The following is a 27,572-nucleotide window of genomic DNA, read 5'->3' as shown; positions in this document are numbered from 1 at the left end:
TCAAGACTTCTGAAACATGGAGTCAGATCCTCATCTCTTCCCTCATCCTCAGACCCCTGTGAACACGGTCACAGACAGGCCTGAAGCTCTCTCTGTTGCCAGACCAGCAAGAGGTCAGCACCTGGGATGGGACTCAGACAAGCACGTCCAGAGTCACTGTGGGGCTGCAGCAGCTGGCTGGGGAGGCAGTGAGAGAGTAAAATGTGTGTTACATCCACCAAATGATGGCAGGGGGAAATGTGCTCAACAGCTGCGAGTGCTGAAAGGAAGACAATCACTCTAGGCCAATCTGAGGAGATGTAGACTAGGGTACTAAGATGGCGTTAAGTAAACAAAAGTGTAATCCCCACTCCTAAGACAATATTCCTGTTCCTGATAATGGCAGGCTGAGGATTCACCATCCCACAGGAACAGCGCTAGTTTTACTGCTCAGGTCCCCTAGCACTAGGCTGGGAAAAAATCTCAGTCTGTGGAAGGTAACATTTGTGCATCAGTGGGGAGATGTTCAATGACCTTGTGATATTTCCACCTCTGATTTCTCAGGTTCATTTCAAATATTATTCCTTTCATATAATGACTCCCACTGAGAGAACAGTTTGCACTTGTATTTCCCTCTATGCTATTGAGTCCCTCTCTCTCTCTCTGGGAATTGAACTACAATTATATTGAGGTTAGTGGGGTTTTCCCTCACTCTATTTAAAAGATAGATATCACAGCATTCATTACAGGACATCTGGAAAAAAATTCTTGACAATCTTGCCACTTACAGTTACATCAGGCAAAAATAGTGTCTCAGGAAGCGCACATGCTCTTTCCTCCCCAGAGGATTCTGCTCCTCAGACTGAAAGCTGAAGACCCCACCAAGTGCACCCCATTGAACCTCCACTCACTAGATCCCGTGCAATGACCACCAACCTCTGAGGAGGACTGGAAGTGACTCCTTTTAGAGCCCCTCAATGCTTCTCCTTAAATTGGCCAGTGGGGGTCACTGCTGTTGAATGACACAAGGCTCCATCCCTCCCAGGGTTGAGGCTGCAGCTCTGGAGTGCTCCTAGCTCCTGCTCATGGAGTGAGAAGCAGAATCCAAGAATTAAACCCTAGTCTCTTGCATGGCAGCACACACTGCTATGGCCTAGTTATGGTAGCACATATTTGACTAAATTAGTTTAAAAAGATTTAGACTGAAGTCACTCAATCTTAATGATTTACTCTGTGATTAGAAACAACATTTTTGGTCAAGAATGTCTCATGATAGTAAAATATGGCTGTAGTGAAGCACTGTAAATAAAGCAGTGGTTGTTTTACATTATGTGATAGAAATGTAGTATTTTATAATATAACCACAAAAGCAGCTTTCATGTATATCATACCTTTCATCCTGTAATAACCCTAGTTGCCATCCAAGCTTAAATTGATGCATATAAGCTATATAAACAGAGATCACTTCACACAACACTCAAATGCAAGCACTTCTATTTAACAGACTGGTCGTTTCTAGGTTTTATCTTTTTTTCTTTTTTTTTATACCAAGCCTCAAAATTTTACAAAATTTTAGCTCTGCCCTGCCCAGTTAAGTGACTAAACTTTTTAACTTGGGGTCATCCTATGTCTAAACAATGTCCTGGTGAAGTTTGGAGGTAAAAATATCTATTGTAAATGTAAAATTCCCCATGTAAAATTCCCCATCCCCTTGCCTTCCATCTTTGCTGCTGTTAATACATAGCCTCACTCAGTGTGTTACAGGGATCAGTTTGTAGTTCTGTTACAGGGATCAGTTTGTAGCTCTGTTACAGTGGTCAGTTTGTAGCTCTGCTGTCACAGCCCCCAGAAGAAGACAAACAGTGCTTCACAAGCCCAAGGTAATTAAAAATGCCTGGCACTCTAAAGTGTATCATTCAAGCACATCTCATCCTCCAAGGACTGAAAGTTGCACTAGTTTTAGCAGCTGGAGCACCTCTAAGTGCTAAGTCAAAGGAAGAAGGGTTCCTCCTCCTGCTTTCCTTCTTATGGAATTGTGTTAGTGGTAATTATTTTAATAATTGACTTTTTAGCTTCCTGGCACAAAAATTATTAATGACTGAGAGCCCCACTGCTGCCCACAGCCTAATGGTCACTGCTTCCATGAGAAAAACATCAGACTGACTGGTATTGAAATGATCTTTAGAAACAGAACTGACTTTTTAATTAGGTTTCAGAGTAAACACTTTCTAGAGAAAAATCTTTCACATCTCATCATAATTCTCACTGTTAACTTGACATTCTGTTCTTGTTTGGAATGTTTTTCCTAAAGCACAAAAACTGAAAACAAAGTTATTCTCTCTCATCTCTTTACTACTAAATCTTAGACTGATTTGCATGGTTTTGAGACATGAGATAATTTCTGACACTAATCTCTGGCCCTGGCACTGTAGCTCTGGTTCTACAACATCCATTACAAACCTCCTAAACCTACCCTGTTTCTCAAACACATAAGAGACTGCATTGCTCCCTTCCACATTAGCAGGTTTATTTATGGATTTGGTTTCTGAGCTTACAGAGAGCTACAAAGAGAAAGAGAGTTTATTGAAGTATGTAACTTGCTTAAAGAGTGCAAGGAGGTTCTACTTTGGACTCTGGATGTAACAAAGAATGTTTCATTTACTCAGTGGCATGTAGTGATGCTTTATTCTTTCCAACACATGATATTTCACTGGGTTTATGGTTACAGCACTGCACTCAATGGGATCTTCATTAGTAAATGAAAGCAAAATCCACCTATTAATTTCTGTGGTCATGACTAGGAGCAGCATAGAGCAATGGTTCTTAGAGTTTGTGAGAGTTGTGGATTGCTATCAAGTTTCAAATATATGAAAATGGATCAATGTGCCCTTTTAAAATTAAACTTAACAGAGAGTGATATTTAAGTGAAAATAGCTGGATGGACCCTTCTGATGACCTTGCTCATAACTGTAATCCACAGATCACAGTATACAAATCACTGCTCTACAATACAAGGGTTTGGGCTTTCAGGAAAGTTGTATTTGAAACAGAAGAATATGAAAAATTCTAAGTAATACAATTTTAGTCAGTGAGAAGGCTTGAAAACTGAGCAAAGATTTGGGAAAATATTGCAGCCAGCTTCAAATACTAGAGGAAATTATTAGTACTGTGTAAATGGTAAGGCAATGACATACCCAAATTAGGTAACTATTTTCTTTAAAATGATAGGAAGGCCAACATCAGAAAGACAGGTTTTCTGTGAACCTTGCAGAATCTTGCCCATCTTTGCTCTTTGTCTAGAGGAAATTGGTAACTCCATTTTCTGCCCAATGAGCCTTCCAAAGATCAGATATGACTGAGAATATGAACAGATCCAAGTTTAAGTTACTGGCATCTGCTGAGACTAAGGCAGCTTAGCAGACTACAGATTCTGGGTCCCTGTCCTGTCTGTCCCCTTTATGCACTAAAAGCAGCAAATGCACCTGTGGGGAGCACTGGCAGTATTGGGCCTGCATCCAGGAGAGCCTGAGAACAGGAAGCTTCTGGTGAGAAAAATGTTTTTGTATTTGCGCTGACTTTAGCAGCACTCAGCTCTACTTCCACCACACTACACTGTGTTTCCTCAGCACCTACAGGATTTGGGTCAAAAGCATCACTGGACAAGCAGTGGGCCAAGCTAAGAATGAGTTGTGTGGTGCAATCATGTGGCACACTGGCTAACTGCATTTGAGAATGTAGGAAATATGTAGTACATAGGAAAGGTACTAAACAATGGACTTGGGCCAGAAGAGTCATGTTGACAAGAGATCCTGAAGGGATCCTGAAGGTCTGCAATCAGTAGCCTGAGAATGAACAGAATCACAGAAACCACTCTTCATCCCACCATCATAAGAGAAAATGGGTACAACAGAGTGCAAGTGACTGTCAAAAGGACAAAAATTTGTATTTTATTTACCACAGTTGAGAAAGTATAAACATAGTTAGAAATAAGAGGATGGACTGAGAGTGAACATTTTCAAATTCCTGATGAAAGGGAAGATGCCCACCCACTAGCAGACACCCTTCAGATGCTACTATGGATTGTCATTGGAGATGTACCAGAATGTGTCAGCACTGTGGAAATGCTAATAAATTTAGGGCAATGCAAGAAGCACAAATGATACTGATTGATTAGGCTTCAATAACTTCAGGATGCAGTGCCAACCTGACCCATGCATGGAAACCCAATCACATCATTTCACTTTCTGAGCTTGGCTCTGTATTGTCTGCACTGTCCTTGCCTGGACAACTGATCAGAAAATAATGCAGGTGGAGGAAATGGCACAACCTTCTCCATCTACTAGTAGAAGAACGTCTATCTGGCAAGTAACATTCCCTCATTAATCAAGGTTTTCCCAATGTATTTATCTGAAAGCTGGAAGGGGCTGTGGGGAAAATGATAAAACTCTGGAGCTTCAAGATTTTCCATAGTTGATGGTGCTTCTGTTATCTGGACACTATCCTGAACATGGGACATTTGCCTCTCTAGGCATGAAGACCTCATTAAAGAAACAGAAGTTAATGGTGTGAGTGAGAAATGGGGATGAGGTGTGTGGTAAGTTCACATCTTTGCCAGACTGCATGCAGCGTTAATGTAGGAGAAAAATGGAATAATTACTAATGTCCTAAACCAAGAACATCACATAGAATAGAGGCCAAGAAAACACTCTTTAATTAGATTAATTTAATATCAAAGTTAAAACAACACAGAAGCATAAAAGAGACAGGAAATTAGATGTGATTATGATGGAGAGACTGACTTTGCTGGCAGGAAAGAAATCATTGGAGAAAAAGAGAAATTTGGAATACAGGACTTCATATTAATCCAGGGTTGATATAGATTTGAGCTCATTGTGGGGCTCTCCAGAGAGGAGGATGAGAAAAATGGAACTGAAACTAGCTCTGGTTATTTGAGTCATCTGGATAGAAGATGCAGTGATTTCATTCCTCTTCTCTAATAAAGAGAGGGGAAATGCTTTTTACACAGCAAGTGAATGATTTCAGTAGGGTGGGTTTTTTTTCTACTGAGCAGGAAAGTCCCATTCACAGAAAGCTGTACAGCCAAATGAATATTTCAGTGAATTGAAAACTGCCAAATTGTGTTCAAGGATCTCTTTTCTTCTATTGCATGTAAGGGAAACCAAATGATACACTTTAAGGTACAGTTATGGGGAAGAAACAGAAAGCAAGTTGCTGCTACCTGCAGCTATCTTCAGAAAGCAATGGCAACAAGGTCCACTTCAAAGAATGCATAATATTGAAGAAGCGTGGGATAACATCTCTTTATTAAACTGAAAAGCGTTGAATAGTTTTACACCAAAATATCCTCCTGCTAAAATTATTTTGAGTTGTCTACTCTACAGGGTGGCCAAACCATCAATTCCATCTGGTTTGCTATCTTTGCTGTGGGGAAGATGGGAAGAGCTGTTAGTATGTCAAATTGAACAGCTAAGCATTTTCCCCTTTGCAGATGGAAAGGAAAAGTGTCCTAAAAATGGAACCTGATCCTCCATACAAAAGAGTTTGGACCATTTTGTTACTCTGGTACAGAAAGCAAAGAATATTGAAAACTATTGAGTATGCAACATCCTGAAAGCAAAAGAAGGGTAAAAATCCGTTCCTCATACCATAATAAACTTCACCAATAGTTCTCAGATGCTCAACTATCATCTCCATCACAAGAGCAGCCTTGACTGCTTCATGTGTCAGGAGCAGCCTTCAGCACCTGAATTCACTTTCACTATCAGTGGGAGTGACAGGTAAAACTATCAGAGGGATCAACCACATTCAAACAGTCAAGTACACACAGCTACCACTGAATGCCACAAAATCCTCTCTCCAGGGAGGAGCAGGCTGAAGAGAGCCAGGGGGTCAGATTCTGGTCCTGCTGAACTCTGAGCAGGGTGTAGCTGACAGAAAATGACTACTGTCTTTAAAGTTGGAGACAGCAGGGAACTAGCTGGTTGCTTGGTTTTGCACTTCCTTGCAGTTTTTCCTTAAATATGGTTGAATATTGATCCAAAGGTTTTCCTGGCAGATACCATCAGCGGGGCAGAGTGGTGCCTGCCACCAGGAGATCAGGTACTCAGCCTTCTGACTGCTCTGTGCTGCCAGAAAAACACAGAGATGCCTATATTAGGGAAAGAATCTGACTCTGGGGATGCGAGCCAATTTTAATATGACAAGAAGGAAATATGAGTTTAATGTACTGAAGCCCAAAGCTGTAAACTAGTGGGTTGCTAAATCAGTTGCTAAACAAAAATCTTCATTTCATTTCACTGGTGTTAGTCTACTCCTCTTTTTTAAATCTGGATATTCAAGCTTCCTAGGAAGTGTCTGCTTTGTGCTAGCAAAATGCCTATATTCTTTGTCAAGTTTCAGAGGAGACATACCCCTTCCTATCTGGTGATCAAAAATCCAGTAAAAAATACCTGCATGTTATTTCCAGGATATGACTTTATGGTTCCTATAATATCAAATTAATTTCCCAAGCCTTTAAATGCATAAGCTATCTCCTTATTGACTAAGGCACACTTTGTCACAATTTGGGGTCTGAATACCCCTGTACTGTGACTAACACAGTAAATGTGACATTATTGAAGAGCTGATACAGGTGTTACTCTGGAAATGACTTGGTGTGTCCCTATACAATTAGGATGTCAAGAGTTACAGCTAGTAGGGTGGATAAGCTGAGTACCACATTCCAGGGTATCTACTCTGCAAGTGGAGTGATTGGACAAAGAGATAAAATTTGCAGAGAAGTTAAATCATATCCTGTTCCTGTTCAGCATCTGAACCTGGCACCAATTAGAGGTAAGGTACTAACACAGACAGACCAGCAGCTTCCTCAGGTGCAGCTCTCCTGCACCACTGGGACACATCCTTGCTTGGCACCTGGCAGGTGAAGTCTGCAAAGTTCATGCTATGTCTAAAAACACCAGCCCTAATCTGAGTCCCACCACTACTGAAGGGACTCCCCCTGACAAAAAGGGGAACTGGCCCAGGGCTTTAAAAAATCACATCTGATCCTCAGGACACTTCTGTTTGAGTGCATTAAAGCTGCACTGCAGAACAGCTTCTTCCCACCTCTCCACTAATTTCCACTTCCACAGCACTCTGTGCAAGATTGCCTTTTGCATATGATAGTTTGGCTCAAGAATGCACCTTCTTTAAAATGTATGGAAAGAATTAAAGCACCATAAGTGATTCAGGCCTAAAAGGAAAGTGAGACTTACAGGTACCTGACTTGATAGACTCAGGTTTGCAGCAGCTGACTTTTTCTTGCTGTTGGTACTGTTTGCGTTGTTCCCAGCACTGCTGTTGGAAGTGCTGCTGGTAGAGTTTTTCCTTTTCCTCCGTTTGGTTGTTGGTTGTCTTGTGGGTTCTGCTGCAATAAAATGATAAGAAGGAAAGCAAATAGCAGATACTGTTAAGCAAGAACTAAAATGATCCATAGGAAGTGGTGCTGAAATACTTTTTCAATTAGTTTTGAATTGCTAAGTTTAATAGCAGCAGTTGTGTTAGATTTAACATAAAAACCATAGAATGATATTTGTACTCAAACCAATGGAATCTGCTTTCAATTTTTTCTGATGGATTAACAAAGTTTATTTTCCCTGCATTGTCAATACAGGTATTCAAAAGCCTTTTACTGATGGGAGTATCATGACAATGATCATGATGGTCAGAGTTACTGTGGGACTTGCTGAAGGTCACACAGCAAGAAACTGCTAAATGAAAAGGCAGGTCCTGCTGTGATGGAGGGTACAGCCTCAAGCTCTACCCTACTGCTGCCATCCATGCAGCAAGCAACAAGCAACCACCCACCCTCTGAGCTCCTTCTACATCTGTGTGGGCTTCACATTAAAACTGCTGCTCCCAGGAGAACCCATGAATGTGCCAAATGGCACTGCCCTGCAAGCCTGAAAACCTCAGACTGAATCAGGACAATCACACAGCTTTGCTTAAACTGGCAAAGCACAGAGGGACAATTGTTCTTCTCAAAATTTGGCCTGGGCACCCATGTGAACACTCTAAGATATAAAAATCTTTATAATCTGAAAAAAGAGAGAATTATTATTTTGAAGTGTAAGAGGAATGAGATTAGGTCTAGGCCTGTAAATAACTTAATATTAGTCTCAAAAATAATTAATTATGAATTGTAGCTGTAATTTCAGAGTCACAGCAGGAAGCAGGATTACACAAACAATGAATTCTAATGGAGCCAGTAGGCATTTTGCATTCCATCTACACATATTTTTGTACTAAATTATATCCTAGTCATAGTGAAGCCATCTCAGTGTGCACATCTATAAATCAGTTGTGCCAGACTGAAATCATAAAATATCAGAATAATTTTCAGGCTTGCTTTGGGAACATTGCTAATTTTTACTACTTTCCTTTATAAGTAAGCTTTCCCATTTCTTCTCTATTAATTTTACTATAAAATAAGTAGAATTTTGGAAGTGAAACATACCTGGTGGGGCCACCATTCTCTGCCATTTTTGAAATAAGCAAGTCTTCAAGCAGTCTCGAGGACTTAGATTGTAAGTTTTATGTCTTGACATCAGTTCCTGCATTGGCTCCAGTATAACACACAACTAGAAGAAAAAAACAGAATAGAACAATTTCATCCAAGCAAAGCCTCCACTGATCAGTATTTACATAGCTGGAAATTATATTTTTGGATTTTTTTTACTCTTGCTAATGGAGCATGCCTTATACAGTTCAGTTTAATCTGCACTTGGATTGCAAAATAAAAACTCTGAATTGGAAAAACTTCTTGCTATTTATTATCCTAGGTAATTTATGGATATATCAGATAAACTTCAACTCTAGTCTTCCAGGCTACAGAGATTTCAGAAGAGTAGAAAATGTTCATGCTTCATTGCCAAAGCTGCAAAGATTGATAAATAATAAAATGCCCATCATTGCTTAGCATTCACATACAGCAAAACATGTTCTTCTGACCTACTGCACACCACAATGAGAACTTATAAATGGTCATTTATTTTGATGTTTCATGCAAAATAATCCAGGTAATTTTGGGATTTTTTTGTTATGTTGAGGACTATACACTCTCTTCTTATCATATGCATGACCCATATGAGAAAAAAAGAGAAGCACTTTATTTTTCTTGTCTGCTTGAATGCTGAATATATAGGATACAGATTTCTGAAAGTATGGAATTTCAAACCTCTTTTTTAAAACAGAGTCATATATTTTCTACCTCTTCACTTAATAATTAAATATTGTCCACTGCTTTCTACTCCTGTTAGCACAGCAGATCCAGCAGAAAGAGCACCACGCTGCTTTCTAGTCTCTCCTGTTTATACCCACAGAATCATTTCCAGTCATTTAAACCTCACTCAAAGCCATAGAAGGCTACAAAATTGCACACCTGTGACTGAGGGCTTACTCTTGTTTGCCAGAGCCTTGGTTTTTAGACATCCTAAACGAGGAGAAAAACTCCAGGCTGACCTACCGGTGCTGCCTGAAATTTGCAGGGCTGACACATAGGAGGAAATGGTTCCTTACTTGCAAATGCTTCCTTACTGAGCACATATGATAAGGAAGTAGCTGGCACAGAACAAGCATGGAGCCTGCATACCATTTTTAGTCACTTTTCAAAGCAGAACAATTTAGAAGCAGGGGCAGGTTTGGCTTTTTTTTCCAACAGAAGTAGGGCAACAAGTTGATCAAATTATTGGAAGTTGGAATGGCAACTGAAGAAAGGTGTAACTTAAACCAAATCTTGTTTTGAATTATTTACTTAATTTTAGAAAGTTTTGCTGAAGGTGTGTCCTGGATTTCTTCAGCAGGAGATGTTTTCCCTTTGTTCTTTGACAAATATATAAGACAGGAGACAAATTCCTCTCTCTGGGCTGCAGAGCTGAATAACGCTTGCTCCATTCTCCCTAAGTGCACCCTTTTCTCATTCCTATCAATGGAGATCCAAAGTATGCAGGGAAAATAGTTGAAAGGGTGAGGACTGCCATGAGGACTGAGTCTAATTCAGCATTTAAATATTACTATGTATTGGCACTGCTGTTTGATGAGCCTTCCATTAACAGCAGTTAAAACAGAGATAACATAAAGCAGCAGGGAGAATGAAGAGCTTGACTATGGGAAATTATTTTTTTCCAACTGCAGAAATCGAATCTGCAGTTGCCTCATTGATATTTTTCTTACATAGTTTTTACATATTTTTGTAAATAAATATTTGCAAGAAAATCTAATAGACAGAAAGCTACTATCACATAGTGCACTCTGGGTTTGAATTTTCATCTAGTTCAGTATTCAACAAAAATTAAGATCATCAGGTCCTAAAGTATATGCAGGATCCAGTTTATGCTGTGAAAAAGGTGTTGTACTTTGAGTTGATATTCAATTTATTCTGAAACCTGCAGGTGCTTGCTCAGGTTTTGTGTGTGTGTCTGAGTGAGAAAGAGATTTGTGATCATAATGGACACCATTGTTCTAAATCTGGGTTTCTGGCATGGCTGGCTAAATTTTTCTCATTATGAACTGACAGCAGCAAGCAAGAAAAAATACTTGTGATATATCTGGGCAAACTAGTTACCCTGAGCAGAGCACTAGACTCACACAGCTCTACTGCTGCTGGGACTAAAAATACAGAAATATATATGTAGGTTCTTCCAACATTTCCTTAAGGACACTTTATTCATTATATACTTACTCTTCCCTAGATATTTATTATTGGCAACAAAGAGAATGTTTCTTCTTTATCATCTTGGCAAAGATGTTTGCTATTGTGCTCTAACCGTAACGTGCACTGAGAACTATGCTGTCCTTGCTGCCTGTGGATATCTTGACTGCTAATCCTGTGTATAACCTCTTTCACTTCACACACAAGATTAAAATGGAATACAGACCCAATGTGTAGAAATGCTTGACTGATCTCACTTGCATAGAGAAAAATATATGGGCATTGAGGGCCCTACTCCAGGGCATGGGAAAATCTCATCTTCTGAATACTTGGGAGCTGTACCCACTCACATGAATTCTTCTTCTGGTTTTTGGGGAATTCACAACCATTTATTTCCTCTAAAATGGTAAGGTCAGTTTTGGATACTTGAGTAATAGTGGGGCATTGAACTCTATAGTTTTGGCATAAGTGTTAAATGAACTGGATTATAAATGATTGATGTCAAATCTCACAGTCTTTTTTGGTGACCTTTGAGACCTACTTGAAATCTAAAGTAACTCAAAATCAAATCCTTGAAAGAGGAAATGATTGTGCTCCAATTATCTTAAGTCCAAAGAACTTGTCATTGACAATCAGTAACTTGTTTTTTTTTTTTTTTTTCCAAAAGAGCCAGTTTAAAAATGTGGGGACAAGATGCATTTAAAAGCTTGATTGGCCAAAACCACCTGCTGTCTTTAAACAATGGTGAGCAGGTAACCTGGCAGGCTGGGTTGACAGAGTGAGTTCTTAAAACAAAGCTAATGGAATGTTTTATTCTCCTTCATTCATTGGCTTGTAGAAGCCTGAGGCCTAAACTGTCTATTCCCCACAGATCATCTAGTCTCCCTCTGTGAGATTTTTTCACAACATCCATTTTAACATTTTTTCAAGCACCGGATAATACCAAAATGTACAAGTTTTTACTACAGTACTATATTAATAATATTTGGGATGCCAACAAAACCAATCTCTTCTACAAGCAGTTTCTTCACAGCTTGAAATCAGTCACCCAAGAAAATAGCCTAAAGACTTCAAGAATTTACTGCAGTGACGATGTATGATTGCAGAAATAATTTCTACATTCCTAGGAATACAGAACCTTTAATGGCAATGCTTGACAAGAGAGATATTTCTGAGTTCCACACTTAGGCAGCACGAGAGGTGGGATCCATATGCCTGTGCACAGGTGTCTAGTGCCAGCTGAAATGCCCCAGATGATGCTGGATCTGATCCACCAGATCGCCTTGCTGTCCCAGAAGGACACAAAGCTCCTTGTGGATGTCACAGGCACTAGAATGTCTTAATTGTGTGTGCAGTTGAACAAAGCCTAAAGTTCAAAGAAAAAAACTATGTTTGTTTTAGCTTTTAAAATGTATTTGGAAAAATGTGTATCATAATAGATTATGTACTTTCCCTCTGCAGTACTAAAACCCACTGAAAGAACTCCACATCATGCCTAGTAACCTAATATAATTAAAATTAGTTTCTAGCTATCTTGAGCTTGTTGTGTTGATGTCTGACCATTGCTCAGAGCCATTGCTGTTTCACTGTCAGAGCTGTGAGGTGGAGGCAGCTCTGGGGATGAGCACAGTGCTTCACTCTGAGGGATCACTGGCATGAGCAGCCTGCATTTGTGGGTGTCCAGTGCACACCCATGCACATGGTTTGGTACTATATACACTGTCAGGGACTTTCCTGGACTTCCATATGGATCCTATGGATAATTCATCAGCTAGAGGGCTTGGGTCCAACTTGACAAAGTGGTAATGCTATACCCTTGGGGCTGAGGGAAATGAAAATAGGGAACATAATAATGTTTGCTTTTGAGTTGGTTTTTTTTTTTGTTTGTTTTTGGGGGGTTTTTTGTGTTAGTAAAACACATCTGAAAGATTTGGATTTATTTTTAATGAATTTTTTTGGAGGAGAAAACTAGCATTTACAGGTTTCAAACCCCAGTGTTTTTCAAGAAGGGAGTTATATGAGGAGATAGTGGTGGCACTGCAGACAGAGTTAAAGGGTTCTGAGAATATGGATCCACACATAATTTCCTGTAATACCTCAGATATCAGCAGAGCCCAAACTGGCCTTCATCAGTAAGGGGTCATATTCAGCTCTGAGATCAGTCCAGTCACACCAAGAATAGTTTTAGCCTTATGATCCTTATGATTTTTGTTCTAATGCTGGGTTTTTATACTATTCGGAGAACAGATGCTCTTTCTGGAAGCAGCGAATATAGCAAGAAGCACCGATGTGAAAGCTCTCTTTTACCTTTCGCATACCATGAGCTCAGGCATTACATTCCCAATGCCAGTAGCGGTTCCCTGCTCCTGCAGCCCTTGCTCGGGAGCGTTTTCGGTCGGGGCTGCGGCGCTGCCGGCGCTGAGCTGCAGGTGGCAGAGCCGCCCCAGCCAACGCGCTCCGCCGCGCAAAGGAGCGGCAGCCCTTCGCTTCTCAGCGCTTTTTGCATTTTAAAGAGAAATCGGTGAGCCTCCAGCCTTGCCGTATTTAGTTGGTGACACTACATAATCGCCCAGGCAGCTTCTTTAAATCAGGAAACATATCTGGTCAGTAAGGCGGGTGGCCAACAAGTCCCACGGTCTACCAAAACAAGCAAGTTTTAACTCTCTTCCTATGGCTGCCTATTTTGTCTGGATTACATAAAAGTTTCACTAACTACAATTTAAAAAATGGAAATAGCTAAAATTTTTCATGTAGATGACATTTAAGAATGTAAATGTATAATGTAACATTAGTTTTTCTGAATGAGCCAGCAAGGAACCAGGCAGCAATGAGAGTGTTCCCTGAAGTTCTACTGAAATGTAGTTTTAACTCTTTGATGCTTGAAACTTCTCCTGGTCAAATGCCTGTATTAATCACTTGAAAATTATAGAAACTGTTGCATATTCAGAGCTCATGTTGATTTACAGCCCTTCCTAAAAGTGAGAAAACCCCCATTTGAATGGGAGTATTAATCATTGGCTAATATTCAGGTAGGATGTTGACAGTGAAGGTATACCTGGAATACAATGTGCAGCCTTGAAGAGGTTCAGTGTTCTTTTAGAGCTCATTTTTTATCCTCCACAAAGGCTCTGAGTTATCAACCAACAAATCTAAACAAAACAACATTTTATTTGTACACTGAAATGCAGTCTTCCCTCTGGACACCCTCTATGTGCTCTAGAGAAAACAACTCCCGTTCATGCTGCTAGAGAAATTCTGGCCCCAGGGCATTTCCCTGGGAAAAGTCCCATTTCTTCAGAGGGGCAGGATTTCTGAAAAGAACTGAAATGTCTCTGCACATCCACATCCACTGTTTTATGTCCATCCACAGGTACACATGTCCACAATATGTTACTGACACACCTGCAGTGAGGAAGGGGACACACTAGGGATGTTTTTTCTTGTAAAAGAGCTATACCTGGAAGTTTGTCTTCCTTGAATGGTTTCAAACCCCTCTATGAGTTCCCTGTACCCCTAGCAGCATGGCACTGAAACAGGAAAGCATTGCTGCAGTCCTCAATACAGTTCATTTCTGGAGTTAGAAACAGAGAAAGCTGATGGCTGATTTTAAATTTCTCTGCTCATGCTTGTTTTTCAGAATTAATGTAAGTTTCATTCCCCTGCAGAACAGAGGGAGGAATGAAAATTTCCTAGGAACATATTGCTGCTTCTTTCACTGGCCGGCTTGCAATTCACTGCTCAAAATAGCATGTGTTTTTTAAGGATCACATGTGAATACAGAACATTTTCATCTTAAAAACCATCTTTGTTTTCCACTAAAAACATGAAGATATAAATGAGAAATGTTTTGGGGTTTTTATGAACTGAAAGAAATTAGGTGGTTTTTTACATACTTGTTTTGTAAGGGGGGGGAATGCTTTGGCTTTGTTTTAAGCTCTTGCCCAAGTCAAATACAGGTCTCTCCCATCAATGCATTTCAGTGGATCAGCTATATCCATGGTCCTTCCCTGAAAGGCAAACTTTAAGCCAAAAGAAGAGGTTTTGAGATTGCCATCACTCAACCTTACTATTCTTGCTGCCTGCTTTCCCTTTTTGAAGAGCCACTGTGCACTCCTGCTGAGATGTGGAACTAATAAATGTTCATTGTACACCCCATGTAATGACATACATGGAATAAATAAATGTTCAATTTTTACAGTAGTTAGTGTAGCAAGCAGCAAATACAGTAAATGCTTCAACTTAAATTATAAACCCAGTCATTTTAACCTGTATATTCAAAATCCAGTCTGCACGGGGTCATTTATTTTAGTGAAACCTTAGATGATCTTTGGGACAGAATGAAAAGCCAGCTCTTAACCTCAATAGCTTAAGTAGTCCAATACCACAGAGTAATCCCTAGCTTGTTTACTGTGACTACTGTTCTCTCTATATTTCCAATTCCTTCTGTGCCAAAGATTTTTTAAATTGGCTGTGTATAAACAGACTGAAGTCCTTGGGTTTGCTACATAGGTAGGAAACAATAGGAATTTTGAAATCTACAAGGAGGTGGGAAACTGCTTGGAATTATGGTATAGGCATGTTTACTGTATTTACTCCTAAATTAAAGACATTTTATTTAAACAGATAGTAATGAAAATGTTTCAAAGCTGTTACTAAAAATACTTTCTTTAGGCTTTGACTTAAAATCTCATAGACATGAATGGGATCACACCTCTGAAAGAAATTGCTTTAGATTAGCTCAGGGCTCAGCAAGACAGCACTGCATCAGGTTGAACTTGGCTCATATTTTAAGTACAGCTCCAAAACCATATGGAATGGATATTTTATGTTAGCTTTAAAAAATACAGGATGAATTTCTGCAGCACAATACCATTGCAAAAGCAGATTCTGGGACGAATTCCATAACCTGAGATTTACAGGGTCTAGGATATACTTAATAACCCCCACTCAGCATGGGAGAAGGTTCCATGTTTTGTGACACCATGCTGAGTCAAGAAACATTTGTACTTGCAATCACCTAAGAACTAGGGATTAGAATTCCTAGCTCACAATATTAGTGATCATTTGCATCTACAGCTTATTATTTGTACAATGACAGATATATATATATATATATTTTACAAAATACCGAGCACCTTGTTCTAAAGAGATTCCTATCTTAACTAGATAGGAGGTAAAATACTATGCCAGGAATAATTTGGCAATATACAGGTATGCACATAAAAATAACAGTTTCATGCACCTATCTACAAGTCCCTTGAGGACTACTGATATATATTTAAATGGTTCTCACACACTGACACTTGAAAATATGGCTGTTTTGCCTGCTGCACATGATATAAAATGTTTCATTAATTTCATTGATAACTTGGTTTTTTAGGAAACAATCCTGCCACAAGGGTCCTGGCATTCACTGTTCCTTTTGTGTGTGTTGCCAGCCCTGGAGGAAGCAGTGGGATGACACACACAACTGCTGAAGCTCCATGCTGGATTCACTAGCAAATACTCAGCACTCAGCAATGTTTATTCATCCTATGCTATGCCCTGAATGCCAGTCTAGGACTCTCCAGTTTCTCACTAACACCCAGAGGTAGCGAATGATTTCTCAATAATGCAGTATTCAGCTGCTCAATTGCTCCCAAGCTACATAGCTCATCATGTTTTTACACTGTTCTGTATCTGCAGCCATTTCAATTCCCAGCAACAGTGATAATGGAAAGAAGCAGCATTCATTTCAGGTAAGACTAAGCTTGAAAAACATGTTTTTTTTCAGGCAAATAACTATGAGTGGATATGAAACAGATCTTAACACAGCACAGCCATCACCAGCACTGCAGCTAATTCCAGTTAGAGTGTTGCACCCCAATTTAATCTCTTCCTCCCCTCCATTTTCTTTCTTTTCTTTTCTTTTCTTTTCTTTTTTTTTTCTTTTTTCTTTTCTTTTTTTTCTTTTTTTTTCTTTTCTTTTCTTTTCTTTTCTTTTTTCTTTTCTTTTCTTTTCTTTTCTTTTCTTTTCTTTTCTTTTCTTTTCTTTTCTTTTCTTTTCTTTTCTTTTCTTTTCTTTTCTTTTCTTTTCTTTTCTTTTCTTTTCTTTTCTTTTCTTTTCTTTTCTTTTCTTTTCTTTTCTTTTCTTTTCTTTTCTTTTCTTTTCTTTTCTTTTCTTTTCTTTTCCTCTCCTCTCCTCTCCTCTCCTCTCCTCTCCTCTCCTCTCCTCTCCTCTCCTCTCCTCTCCTCTCCTCTCCTCTCCTCTCCTCTCCTCTCCTCTCCTCTCCTCTCCTCTCCTCTCCTCTCCTCTCCTCTCCTCTCCTCTCCTCTCCTCTCCTCTCCTCTCCTCTCCTCTCCTCTCCTCTCCTCTCCTCTCCTCTCCTCTCCTCTCCTCTCCTCTCCTCTCCTCTCCTCTCCTCTCCTCTCCTCTCCTCTCCTCTCCTCTCCTCTCCTCTCCTCTCCTCTCTCTCCTTTGCATATCAGCTAGATAACAACTTCCACCACTGTCCTCTCCTCCATGCACTCTGGAGCAATTCAGGCGGCGATGGAAACTTTGTTAGATCTTGTGGCTATTAATTCTGCCTTTCCTTGTGGTGGCACCATCAAAACTGTGCACCTGGTCAGCAGGGAACCCAACCTCCTTTACAGCAGAGAAAGTTCCTGCCTCCCTCCTTGCACCCCCGCAAGGACTGCAGGTTCCTCACTCCCTGCAGCGTGCCCAGGCTGGCAGAAGGGCTCTGCCTTCAGCAGTCCCAGAACCATTGCTGTCCATGTCCCTGCTCCTGCAGAGCTGCTGCTGAACTGCAGGTAGCTGAGCCCATTCTTCCCTGAAAAGAACCAAATTTGAGGGCCTACTTAGCATCACATCATACTGAACGAAGCATTTCTTACAGTGGAGATGATCAGTTTTAGTGACATCTTCAGTTTCTAAGTAATGAGTGGTGTGAATCACCTTCAAGATGCCACATAATGAATGTTGAACTGGACAGATGTGCTCTCCTTTCCTTGTCCAAGGGGAAGCTGAGTGCATTTATGGAGATGACTTTGACATACCCCTGATTTAGTTATCACTTTAGTCAGTATGCTTATCATTACAGCATGTGCTGGAAGGAATTCTGCTTCAGAATACTCTTAAGCATTAAAAAAATTATTTTAGGGCTCTCAGTCATTGCTGCAACTATTTGATAACCCTTTTCTCTCAAACTCTGAAAGGTTTTTCCTTGTGATTTTGCTTAATCTTTTTATTTAAGATCCATTGTTTAGAAAGGGCTTAGAAAGGAGGTCCACTGTTTGTAGTTTTGCTTCTCTTTGAAGTTTTTAAAAATTATTTCTATTATTTCTATTTTTTTTTGATTCTGTGCAAGAACTTTGCAACTTTAAACTCTTCCTGTCATTACCCAGACATTAAAAGAATGTCCTCTCAGCAAATGCTCTTTTTCCTATTCACCTCCTGTACAATGGGGAGATGTTTTGAAAATCCCTTCCTTCAACAGCATCACACAAGGCTTATGGACTTTTAATTTTGTTTCCACCAGCTGAGCTCACAGTTCTTCCTACACCAAAGTGAATAGTGAAGGTTATCTGCCTCCTTTCCCTTCCCTTGATGACAAATGAAAGTAAGGGCACTTGGTTTTAATAACATAAGTAGATATTCCTGGAATCCCAGTGGCAGGGGCAAACTGCATCCAGTTGCTGTAGGTATTTTCAGCTAATGAAAATTAGGATGAGTCTCATCTTCCTCCTAATGGGCTTAGTTCTGAGGGCTGTGAAAATCTACAATCTGAATCTTCCAAATCTAGTTTAACATTGTCTAAATCTTCTTTATTATGCAATTTGGCCTCATCCAAACTGTACAGATCAGTGTTTTCTTCAATGAGGACAACCTGCTTGAGCCTTTTCCTTCAGCAGAGGTCCTAGTTGCAATAAAGGACTAACACATCAAATAACAAGTCTGTATCATAAAGAAAAGCCTTGGACAACCCATCATATTTTGTGATTATTCTCTCACAATTATCTGTATAGTCAGTGATCAATAGGAAAGATTTGTGCCTTACACATCTCAGATAAGAATTAAGCTCTTAAATGATTTTAAGAGAGACCATAAAATTTATCTTTGTAATTTAATTTAACATTAGTGTTAAATTACATTGCAAAGTGCATCATGTTGACTGCATGATATGATCTTTTATACTGCACTCTATTGCAGTGAGTATCAATTTCAGAGAGCTTGTCAGGACAAAATTAAATTTTAATGTAAATTGGAGCAGATTCAATAATTTCAGTCTATACTAGATTTGGATGGAGTTCCACTGTTAGGTAAGGTTTAAGGCTGGTCTGTAGTAATTAAGAGGAGGAACTAAGCACTTTGCACCAAATTTTTTTACTTAAGCTTTGTCCTGTGAACTAATACGTCCTTTTTTAAGTCCAATTATAGGTTATGAATTGACAGAGAAACACAGTAGCTATTGCTTTATCTCACTATGTTTCAGTGGCCTGGTGAAAAGCACATGGCATTTGAAAACTTTCTTAATTTCATTTTCTCTAGATAGTTCAAAAATCACACAGCTTACAATTTGTTCTCATTTCAATATTATTGCCTCTGCTTCTAACAGGATCACCAATTTTATTTCTTACACAGAACCAAGAAAAGAACAAAACAAGGGTGACTTTGGAGACTGTCATGCACTTAAGAGAGGTTTATTGCTCTCTTATTCTTTGCCAAGCACAGATATTTAATAATCAGAATTCCTTAATGATGCACCATCCCAGCCAGCCCAAGCAGTATCTGTCGGAAGCAGCATGGGAAAGGTCTATTTCCTTGTTTGCCATCTCCCACCACTACCACGTGTCAGGTTGCTGCATGACATTTCCTTCCTTTCTATTTCTCCAAAGGCAAACAAGCTCCTATTCAGCAGTTCTCAGTCAAATCCTAACACCTGATATTTCTGATATGCAAACTGTTAGCTTTTTCTGTTTGTGCAACAATGAGACCTTATCAGTTTTGCCACTTTTCATTTTGACTATGAAATACATCCACTATCACTCTTCACCTGTGTCCCTGGCAGCTGCCTTAGGTTCAGATGGAATCTGGGATGTTGTTTGTCTTGTTCAAACTACTGTTGATTCAAAACAAATCACAGCATTATAAAAAAGATCAAGAGTGTAAGGACTGCATTTGAATGCTGACAATTTTTAGTGTGCAGCTGTATTACAGCTTGGAAATAAGTTTGGAAATGTTTTTGTGGTGGTCTGTAGACAGCAAATGCTGACTAAAAGTTACTGAAAGCAGAACAATAGGAGAAGCTATGCCTGGCCAAAATGCAAGTCCAAACATTTAGTGGCGAGGTTGAAGTTTTTCATTTGCATATAATTTTTTTGGCTACTTCAAAACACGTGCCACAGACGAAGACAGTCTCTATACTGAAAAACAAAACATCACATTCACCTTTGATTTTGCAAATTCTCTTCCATACATTTCTCTATTTTCAGGTTTCCGTGTACAAGAAATCATCTCCCTTTCATACAAAAGATACACATAAAGATTCATACAGACTGAGGCAATACAACAACTGTGATTCATCCCTCAGACTAACGTGTACATAGCAACTCTAATTTTATTTACAACCATGAAAAAAGAAAGCTTTTTCCAGAATATAACCAGCTAGCTCTTCTGTGTCATGAATCTCTTCCCCCATCCATATAAAATCCTCTTGTTTCTATACTGCAGCTCAAGCACAAATGCAGTGTTTTTCACATAACCAGTTCTATTTTTAGCATGAATTGTAGGAAGTCTGCAGCATTAATAAATGGAAGAGAAGTACAGAAGTACACTGCATGGTAATGTGCCAGTGCAAAAGCTACCTTGGCCTTTAGCCAGTGAACTGTGGTTAGATGTTAGGGCAATGAAAGTAAAAACACCACTTGTAATGGAATGTTTAATAAGCTGACAAACTTCTGTGCATTTATTTCATACTTTTTGAATGCCAACCTTATTAATACCAACATATTTTCTTTTTATTAGTGATATCTCTCAGTCTGAAGCATAGAGAAGATAGATATATCTCTATATGTATCTATAGATAGATAGATATAGATATATAGATATAGATATAGATATAGATATAGATATACATACATATGTGCATTTTTATACATGCAGTTGAAGTTTGCTTAATTCTGTGTTCAACTGGAAAGGAGGACACTTTGCAGTGCAAACCTTGACATAGAAAAGAAAAAGGAATAAGGAAGGAGCTTTTTTATAAAGTAATATTGCAACTCCAGTAGGCATAAACCCATTGTTTCATGATTTTCTCTGCTATTGAGTCTGCAGTTCCTTGTTTGGCACCAAAATTCTGAAAGCAAAAATGATCCAAAGCTGTTACACAGAGGACAAAAGTTCACAGTTCTTACAGGGACACAGAGTCTTCTGTAATCTCTTCACTTCTCACCCAATCCACAAAACTTGTCCCAGCACTGCTATGCTGTGGACAGATGGATGTTTATATAAAAGACCTTGTGCCTAAATAAAATTCCATTTTGGGGTTATATAAAAACAGCAATTACTGGGAAATGGAACTTTTTAATTAAATGTATTCGAAGAAAGTAGGGATTAATGACTTTAAAGTAGGGAGTATTTAATGCTTGCAGTCATAGATCATCCACTAGTGAAGCTGTATTATCATCATCAGGCAATGATGCTTTTAAGTATTGATGGTGTGTGCATTAATAAGGCTTCAAATGTTTTCATGACAATATAATTAGCAACACAACTAATGTATACTATACCTACTATTAAAATAATGCCTTAATAACCTTGATTCACAGCAACATCTTCAAAACAAATAAGGATACACTTCAGATCAGGCTAGTTGTCCTTTGACTCAGTGAAGTGCAAATAAACTACACATTTTAACTTTTAGGCAATGCTGGTGTGGAAGGGTATGGTTCTTCATAATTACACCAGAAAAATGTAATAGCTGTCTATCTGATTCGCTGATTTGTCGGTGGGAAGGAAATTATTGCTTTGCACTTCAGTTAAATACAGGCAATAAAACATAGACAAAATTATTTACTGGCTCTGAAATTGTGCCTGCACAGATCAGAGCCTGGGTCGTGCACATCTTAAAAATCAGGGTCTGACTGTGCACCTTGCATGGATCAAATGCTATATGGTGAGAACAGAAACCCACGCACAGAAGTCAAAAGAGAGGAACACTGAAACACCAACATTAGCTTTGTTTTTCTGTTAAGAATTTTATTCAGGTACAGCAAAATCAATACTTGTCCTCTGACTGTACACAGTGTACTTGAGCTGTTCTGTCAGGATCTATATAGAAAACAGAGATGGAATTTTAGGTGGGTGGATATGATGATCAGGTGGAGGTAAAACACAATAGCACGTGTGGCCTCTGCTTGCCAGAACGGCTGCTTCTTGCAGTGCTGTGGGGACATTGTGGGGGACATTGTGGGGGATATTGTGGGGGACATTGTGTGGGGACGCTGGCACTGCCTTACACCACCTGCTCAGGGTGCTCGTGGTCTGAGTGTCTGTGCTGGGAAAATCAGCCCCAGGGAAACACATCCCCAGGGAAAGTGCCAGGACATGGCAACTGCATCTGAATGGGGAGAGTCCAGCCTCTTCCCACCCACCCCACCCTGCAGCACAGCATAAACAGAAAGATAAAGTACTAACAGTAGCAACAAACTGAGTTCCTACACACATAGAAAAATCAGGATGTCCAATCTGCTGGTCACTTAATAAATTAGATACCAGATCCTTCTGCTGTGTTATAATACATGATGCTGTACCTCAATCTGACCTCCCTGCACTAATCTTCCCAGACATGAAATAACTAAAATCTGTGCTCCCTCTTTGTCCGTGTCCAGAGAGATTTATGCCAAGAACTGAGCTAATAAGCAAATAGGAAAAAACAACATTCTTAACCCTTTCCCTGTTTCTGGTTTTCCCTCCCTGGTTTGTGAACCCATTTATGGGCTCTGTAGTGGCTACCAGAACCATCACACACTACTTGGGGTGGCTGCTGGCTGGTCCTGGCGTGTGCCTGAAATATCTGTGTTGAAATTCTGGGTTAGTTGTACAGGTGAGATGGAAAAAGGAGAGAGCAAATAACACACAATTGTTTCACAAAAGAAATGTGTCAAATTACTTAATCCACAGACTACTTAGATGAATAACTGAGCTGCCAGCTGAAAAGGAAATGTATTTTCTGGGAAGTCTTTCAAATGCATCCATTCATTTAAAGTTCTCAGTAACAGCAATATTGAGAAAGGTCTTCTGTGTGTGTATCAGTGCTACCAATTGCACTGCAGCACTGCTCTCAAAGCTGTTAAAGTGTGTGACTAAGGTTGTGCTTCAGCAGCACAGCAGCCCTGGTGTTAAACTCCTGGGTATCAGTAATGCAGAGGGATGTGCTGGCAGAAATTAATTTGACCAGTTCAATATTTTTCAAGAAATTTTGACAATTACTTTTGTATCAGCATGTTTCACAGCATACAAGGGATCATCTGCCAGCTCCATTCCAGCATCAGATCAGGTATTGCCCAACATAGACAACAAAGTCAGCCCCAGTTCCACAATGGATGCTTTGTTAATATAACAGAAATATAATTTTGCTCTACTCTGAGCCGTTCTAAATTTATATGGCTTGATGATCCAATGCACAAGGATACATTGCTAATGGGTATGGAACCACTTATGGATACATTACAAAGTGCAATATTCCCAAATGGAGCAGGTGAGGCCCATTCTCCAGCCCCAGGGAGGGTGCCAGTGCAGCACTTGTGTGCACACAGCTCAGCCCTGACTCTCCCAGCTGAGGGTGGCCCCAGTCACACTTACCAAAAACCACCCTCACCAGGTTGCTCTGCCAAAGGCACCAAGACAGTTTGGGAGACAGTGAGGTGGGATGGGATGAATTGGGAATATGTGCCAACTGCTCATATATGGGCAGACACTTACATGCCAGCTCTCAGTGCCATAGATCAATCTCATTTGTCAGTGGAAATGCAGGGAGGGCACATCATCTACCCAGTGACAGCCACAGCTCTGGTGACTGGAATGTCCTGCTTGTTTTCCATAATGAAGAGGAACTGGACTAATTGGACAGACTGGATGAGGAAGCCAATATCTGTGGTCTCTTGCAAATAGCACTGTCCGTGTATTACTGATGCATGTAGAGAGTGTGCAGTGGTCTCACTGCTGCTGGGGTCAGTGCAACTCATTTCAGAGTGGTCACATTGTCTTCAGAATCTCACAAGACATGGTGCCTGTCACTGGAAACTCTGACCACAAAAACAACTACAATTTGGCTTTTTAAACTTTATTTATATGAAAAAATACAATTTACACTTTCTTATGTGAGCAAGGCAATGTGAATTTCAATTCTGGCACTAGGTTTGGGTAATTTTGCCTGTGCTAACACATCTATTTTCTTCAGGCAGTTCAGTACTTTTAGAGACCAAGGAGAGATTTTTGAACATTTTTTGCTAGTGTGATCACAGTAATGTATCCTCTGTCTTCAAAACAGCTTTTTAATGTGTTCCAGCCAGGAACAAAAATATCTCACAAGTCACAGAACAATCGTCAAATTCTCATTATCACCCTTAGCGTCAGGAGAAGTCAGTTTTATGGAGAAGGAGTTAGTGAGACCTCAAGATTCCTGTGGTGTTTTGGTTTTTTTTTTCCATGAGAAAATAGCCTCTTGGTAGAGCATATAGCATCCAGAAAGACCTTTCAATGGTTCCCCAAACTACTCTGTGTCCCATCTATATAATAAGGAAACTAATAATTCCATAATTTGAAATGGGTACTCTGAGGATACTTTCTGCTCTTGCCAAACACCAGTTATGTCTCAGTGAAATTGAAGCCACTAGGCTCAATTTGGCCGTAATTCAGTGAGGTATAACAGCCTGTGATATACATAAAATCAGACTAAACTCTATTCTGATGCCTTATGTCCTTTAACACCATCTCTATGAATCAATGATGCTTTCATGAGTATTTTTGGAGCGTTCTGACACTATAAGAGCTGAAATTTAAAATAAACAATTACTTTTTACTGCATTTTAAAGGAACCTTTCTAATTTTTACAATCATCTTCCAGAATACTGTCCTATTCAACACCAAAAGAAGAGACACAGAATTTTTTTTTTTTTCTGGCAGTTAAACTAGAATTTTCCAAGTCTTTAAAGATGGGACTGTATTTGCAGCTCTTATGTGCCATCGCACAAAAGGAAGCCATTCATCACCAAGTTAAAGTTCTGTGCAAATGCCTTTTGACTTTTACAGCCATTACCTTTTGCAGCACAGATTGTTAAGTGTAATTATTATCAATTAAATAAGTAACAATTAATTTACATTTCTTGTAGCAATTTATATTACAAGGCAAAAACTGTAACTTCCAATATTTAAGCAGTCTTGATGAAGAGAAATAAACACATATTTTCAGGGTTTGAAATGGGTTGGTTTATGCTAATACACCATATGACACTTCAGAGAGATCCACCAGCACTTCCCAGACTTCTGGAATATTGGGATCTTTTTCCCTATTTTAGTGTTCCTGTGTTTGGCAATGCAGAAATCCAATATCATCTTTTGACTAATACACATATTTTACAACAGTAACTGAACAAAGTAATTTCTCAGCTTTTGATCACATTTTCTAGGACAGCATTCTCAGTAATATTATTGATCTGAGGATCAGCTGAAAGGTTCCAAATGTCTCTCACATGCTCTGGTGAACACAGAAGATTCTTAGCAAGGGGCTGCAATGTCCAAACCATCTAAACACAGTCTGGGGCTGTATCCTGGGGGCTCTGTCCAAGCCCCAGCTTTGCACATTCTCACTCACAGCACCCATGCACATTGGAAAAAGTTGTGCTTCATGTTCTCTGCATAATAGGAATCATGCTTGTGATTCCTACAGTTCCTACAGTTAAATAGCAATTCCTGTCTGAACTGGGCTCCAGAGTAGATTATATCAAGCTCCACAACCTTCCCCACTTCTAAAAAATGGTAAGCAACAAAATGCAAATCTCTGAGGTCTGCAAAGTGACATCATTCTTTCTTCCCTATCCTGGCTGCAGATTTGTAAGCGCCCAGGTTTTTGTTTTCATAGCTTTCTGAAACAATTTTCTTTTTCCAAATCTATTTCAACCACAGCCCCATGTGTCTATTATCCTTTCACCTTCTGATATGTGGTTCAGCAGATGGTGCAAATGAACTGGCATATAGAGTATTTGGTTAATCCTATGCTCCTCTGAATTGCTGCTTTGAGACTAATGCAGATACTTTGTTATTGTGAATTGTCTGCATTATGTCCTTGCCTATATTGCTTGATTTGTCTTGCTCTTCCTAAGCGAGTTCGCTCTGGGAGGTGCTGCTGAAGAATCATACAACTTGAAGTGCCCCTTAGTTAGCTCCAATGAAAGGTGGAAACTCTTGCTAAGAAATTTCCTGAAATCTATAAAATGGCACAGGGTATAAAGCACAGCCAGAGACAGAGATTTCCAATCATTAAAAACATTCTGAGTTTGAATGGGAAAAGGATGAGATCATTATGGTATGAGTGAATTGATCAAGAAGTGAGGAAAAATTACTCTGCAGATATCACTGACCAGTAAAGGTTTAGCAGGAATATGCTCTTTCAGACCACTTGTTTTTAAGCTTTTAATTGGTTTTGCAGACTGCAAAAGAACCCTAGTCTGGGTATTCTGGAAAGCAATATGGATTGTGCACCATGAAGTGAACATTTATGGTGTGGAGAACATAAAAAATTATGGCAATATTTTTATGTTCTCTAAGTATGCCCCAGTGTCCCCAGCCCTTCATTAATCTGGGGCTTAGTGGAGAAATGAGTTAAACTTTTATTCTAAAAAGAGTGCAAGTACTTGCATCCAGCCTGTGATTGAATGGTCCATCACATGTTGAATAAACTGCTACGTAGAAAAAACCTTAATTCAGAGATGTTAGTACTCATAGACTGTTTTCTCCTCCTTCTCTCTGTCTCCTGGAAAGCAAGGCCAGAAGATATCCCGTGGAAGGTTTGGGAAGGGACAGGATCCAAAGCACACTGCACTAAGGCTGGTGTTTCTTAGGTGGCAATGCCAGCTAAAGCAGCACCATGCTGTCCCACTGCTGTGCAAACACTGCTATTTGTGTGGCTGTACAGCAAGACAGGTGGGGCAAGAGATCTGTCCAAGAAATAACTAAGGAAATAGGCAGCATGTGGGCAGAAATGTGTGGCTGAAACCGGGACCAATGCTGCTTGAGAAACGGTACAGACGGACAGTCCGTATGTGGTTTCTGAGAGCAACTGGAGACAGTTTTCTGCTTGCTGATAGACAAAGGCATCTTCAGGATTGTGTTCTGAGCCAGATTCTTGCTGGCTTCTCTAAGGAAAGCTATCTTGTTTTAGCTGTTATTACTGCTGATTGTCACAGCTCCCCAGAAAGGGTCATCCTGGCACAGAGGATGATGTTGCTGTGGAGGCTTGTGGCTCTCAGGTCCAGGCTTGGATGAGCTCTTGGGGATCACCCTTACACATCCATGAGCAAGATGACATAACAGCTGGGTACCACATCTCTTTGGCCACTAGTCAAGAGAGATGACAATAGAAAGAACTACATTTAGTTCTATATTACATTTAAATTACTTTTGATCTGTGTATGACTCTTCTGGTTTTCCCAGCAGTCAAGTATGGTGAAGAGAAGAAAGTGTTTTTTGGAAGAACCCTTTTCCTGATGGAAATACAAAGAATGGTCATTTAACTGCCAGGCTGAGCCAAAGCAGTTTTTCTGCCTACTGTTATAGAAGCTGTCCTCTGATCCTGGCAGAGTAGCAACACTGGGTATTCACCATCTAGGGTTTGGTACTAGAGTA

General features: G+C 39.7%; 2 protein-coding genes across 11 annotated transcripts in view; both read right to left on the bottom strand.

Moving 5' to 3' along the window:
- LDB2 (LIM domain binding 2) overlaps positions 1 to 27,572 on the bottom strand; it is a 212,914-nt gene that overhangs the window by 3,445 nt on the left and 181,897 nt on the right. For 2 of the 10 annotated variants that reach the window (XM_059469731.1, XM_059469735.1), the window contains 2 exons: positions 8,495 to 8,618; positions 7,254 to 7,405 (listed from right to left, as the gene is read on the bottom strand). In XM_059469731.1, the coding sequence (XP_059325714.1) occupies positions 7,254 to 7,405; positions 8,495 to 8,618 (276 nt within the window). Of the gene's footprint in view, positions 1 to 915; positions 1,059 to 7,253; positions 7,406 to 8,494; positions 8,619 to 27,572 lie in introns of all 10 variants that reach the window. The other 8 variants (XM_059469733.1, XM_059469740.1, XM_059469736.1 and 5 more) reach the window with 7 other exon arrangements.
- QDPR (quinoid dihydropteridine reductase) overlaps positions 16,576 to 27,572 on the bottom strand; it is a 383,857-nt gene continuing 372,860 nt past the window's right edge. The window contains exon 9 of the transcript XR_009418259.1: positions 16,576 to 16,822. The gene's annotated coding sequence lies outside the window, so the exon portion shown is untranslated. The remainder of the gene's footprint in view (positions 16,823 to 27,572) is intronic.

Source organism: Ammospiza nelsoni, chromosome 4 (assembly GCF_027579445.1).
Source record: "Ammospiza nelsoni isolate bAmmNel1 chromosome 4, bAmmNel1.pri, whole genome shotgun sequence".
NCBI lineage: Eukaryota > Metazoa > Chordata > Aves > Passeriformes > Passerellidae > Ammospiza > Ammospiza nelsoni.
This window is presented reverse-complemented; position numbering and strand designations above follow the sequence as displayed.